Below are 1,768 nucleotides of genomic sequence, written 5' to 3' on the forward strand. Positions count from 1 at the left end.
TGTGGCCCCAGTGAAGAATAACCTCAGGAACTTGAATGAATGCATTCTAGAAAGAAGAGAAACACCTGAGAAGCTCGTTCACTAGTAATCTTAAGCCTCTGCTCTAAATAAAACAGAAAACAAAACCAGTTTTTGGTTCTAAACAGCTTATTTACCATGCATGGTCTGGTAATTACTTAACAAAATACAGAAACCTATAGGGGTGAGGGACCCCAACTTCCTATGTATAAAGTAAGGATGGTAAAAATGTAGTCCAGATTCAAGGACAAATTTTGTTCCTAACACAGAGAAGAGCAACATTTATACATATTGAAATGTGTACAGGGACTTCCCTGGTGACGCAGTGGTTAAGAACCCGCCTGCCAATGCAGGGGACACGGGTTCGAGCCCTGGTTTGGGAAGATCCCACATGTCGCGGAGCAACTAAGCCCGCGAGCCACAACTACTGAGCCAGCATGCCACAACTACTGAAGCCCGCATGCCTAGAGCCCATGCTCTGCAACAAGAGAAGCTACCGCAGTGAGAAGCCCGCGTACTGCAACGAAGACCCAACGCGGCCAAAAATAAATAAATAAATAAATTTTAAAAAGAAAAAAATAATAAAATGTGTACATAAGTATGTGCATGAATCTTTACATACCTACATATACTTCAGCCTTTAATTAGTTTCTCATTTAATTGATATCCTTTTGGATTGACACATCCAAAGTTTACTGGGAAACTTAAATTTCTATTGTAAATTAAGAGTTTAGATTGATTACATCTTCTTAGGTCAAAAGAAAATATCTAAATGAAAACACAAATTGGAAGTGAAAGTAGAGAGAAATTTTCAGAAAATGGAAACTGTCTTCCCTATTTAAAAGCCATACTTAGAAACGATGTTATCAGAGAACCTACCCACAAGGTTCCCCCAGACGCCCGTCTCAGCCAGGCCAGCAGCAGCCTCATTTGCTCCATGGCCTTCGTGCTCTCTCTACTGACCGCTCTGGTGGTGTTCAGCTACGGCCCTGGTAGATCTCTGGGCTGCGACCTGTCTCAGAACCACGTGTGGATTAGCAGGAAGAACTTCATGGTTCTGGGCCAAATGAGGAGAATCTCCCCTCACTTCTGTCTGAAGGATAGAAAAGACTTTGGTTTCCCCCAGGACACGGTGGATGGCAGCCAGCTCCCGAAGGCCCAGGCCACCTCTGTCCTCCACGAGATGCTCCAGCAGATCTTCCGCCTCTTCCACACAGAGCACTCCTCTGCCGCCTGGGACACCTCCCTCCTGGACAAACTCCACACTGGACTCCATCAGCAGCTGGAGGACCTGGACGCCTGCTTGGTGCAGGTGATGGGAGAGGAAGAATCTGCCCTGGGAGTGACGGGCCCGACACTGGCCGTGAAGAGGTACTTCCAGGGAATCCATCTCTACCTGAAAGAGAAGAAATACAGTGACTGTGCCTGGGAAATTGTCAGAGTGGAAATCATGAGATCCTTGTCTTCATCAACCAACTTGCAAGAAAGGTTAAGAATTATGAATGGAGACCTGGGATCACCTTGAAATGATTCTCATTGACTAAGAAGCCACATCACCCTTGCACATTCAACTTTGGTCATTTCAAAAGACTTATTTCTGCTTTAGCCACAAAATTTATTGCATTAGTTCAGCTATTACTTGTCCACAGTAATAAGCAAGTATATATAAAAGTATTCAGCTACAGGGTCATCAGGCCCTAAGCGATGACTGTTGTTATTTATTGTTTGTTTGTTTATTTATTTATCTATT

General features: G+C 44.0%; 1 protein-coding gene across 1 annotated transcript; it reads left to right on the forward strand.

The window, feature by feature from the left end:
* The first annotated feature begins 868 nt into the window (after window positions 1-868).
* Window positions 869-1,543, forward strand: LOC133097218 (interferon omega-1-like). The gene has a single exon (XM_061199118.1). It carries the CDS (start codon window positions 956-958, stop codon window positions 1,541-1,543), a length of 588 nt encoding a protein of 195 aa, XP_061055101.1. The 5' UTR covers window positions 869-955.
* Window positions 1,544-1,768: the final 225 nt, after the last annotated feature.

The sequence above is a fragment of the Eubalaena glacialis genome, chromosome 9, assembly GCF_028564815.1.
Source record: "Eubalaena glacialis isolate mEubGla1 chromosome 9, mEubGla1.1.hap2.+ XY, whole genome shotgun sequence".
In the NCBI taxonomy this organism is placed as follows: Eukaryota; Metazoa; Chordata; class Mammalia; order Artiodactyla; family Balaenidae; genus Eubalaena; species Eubalaena glacialis.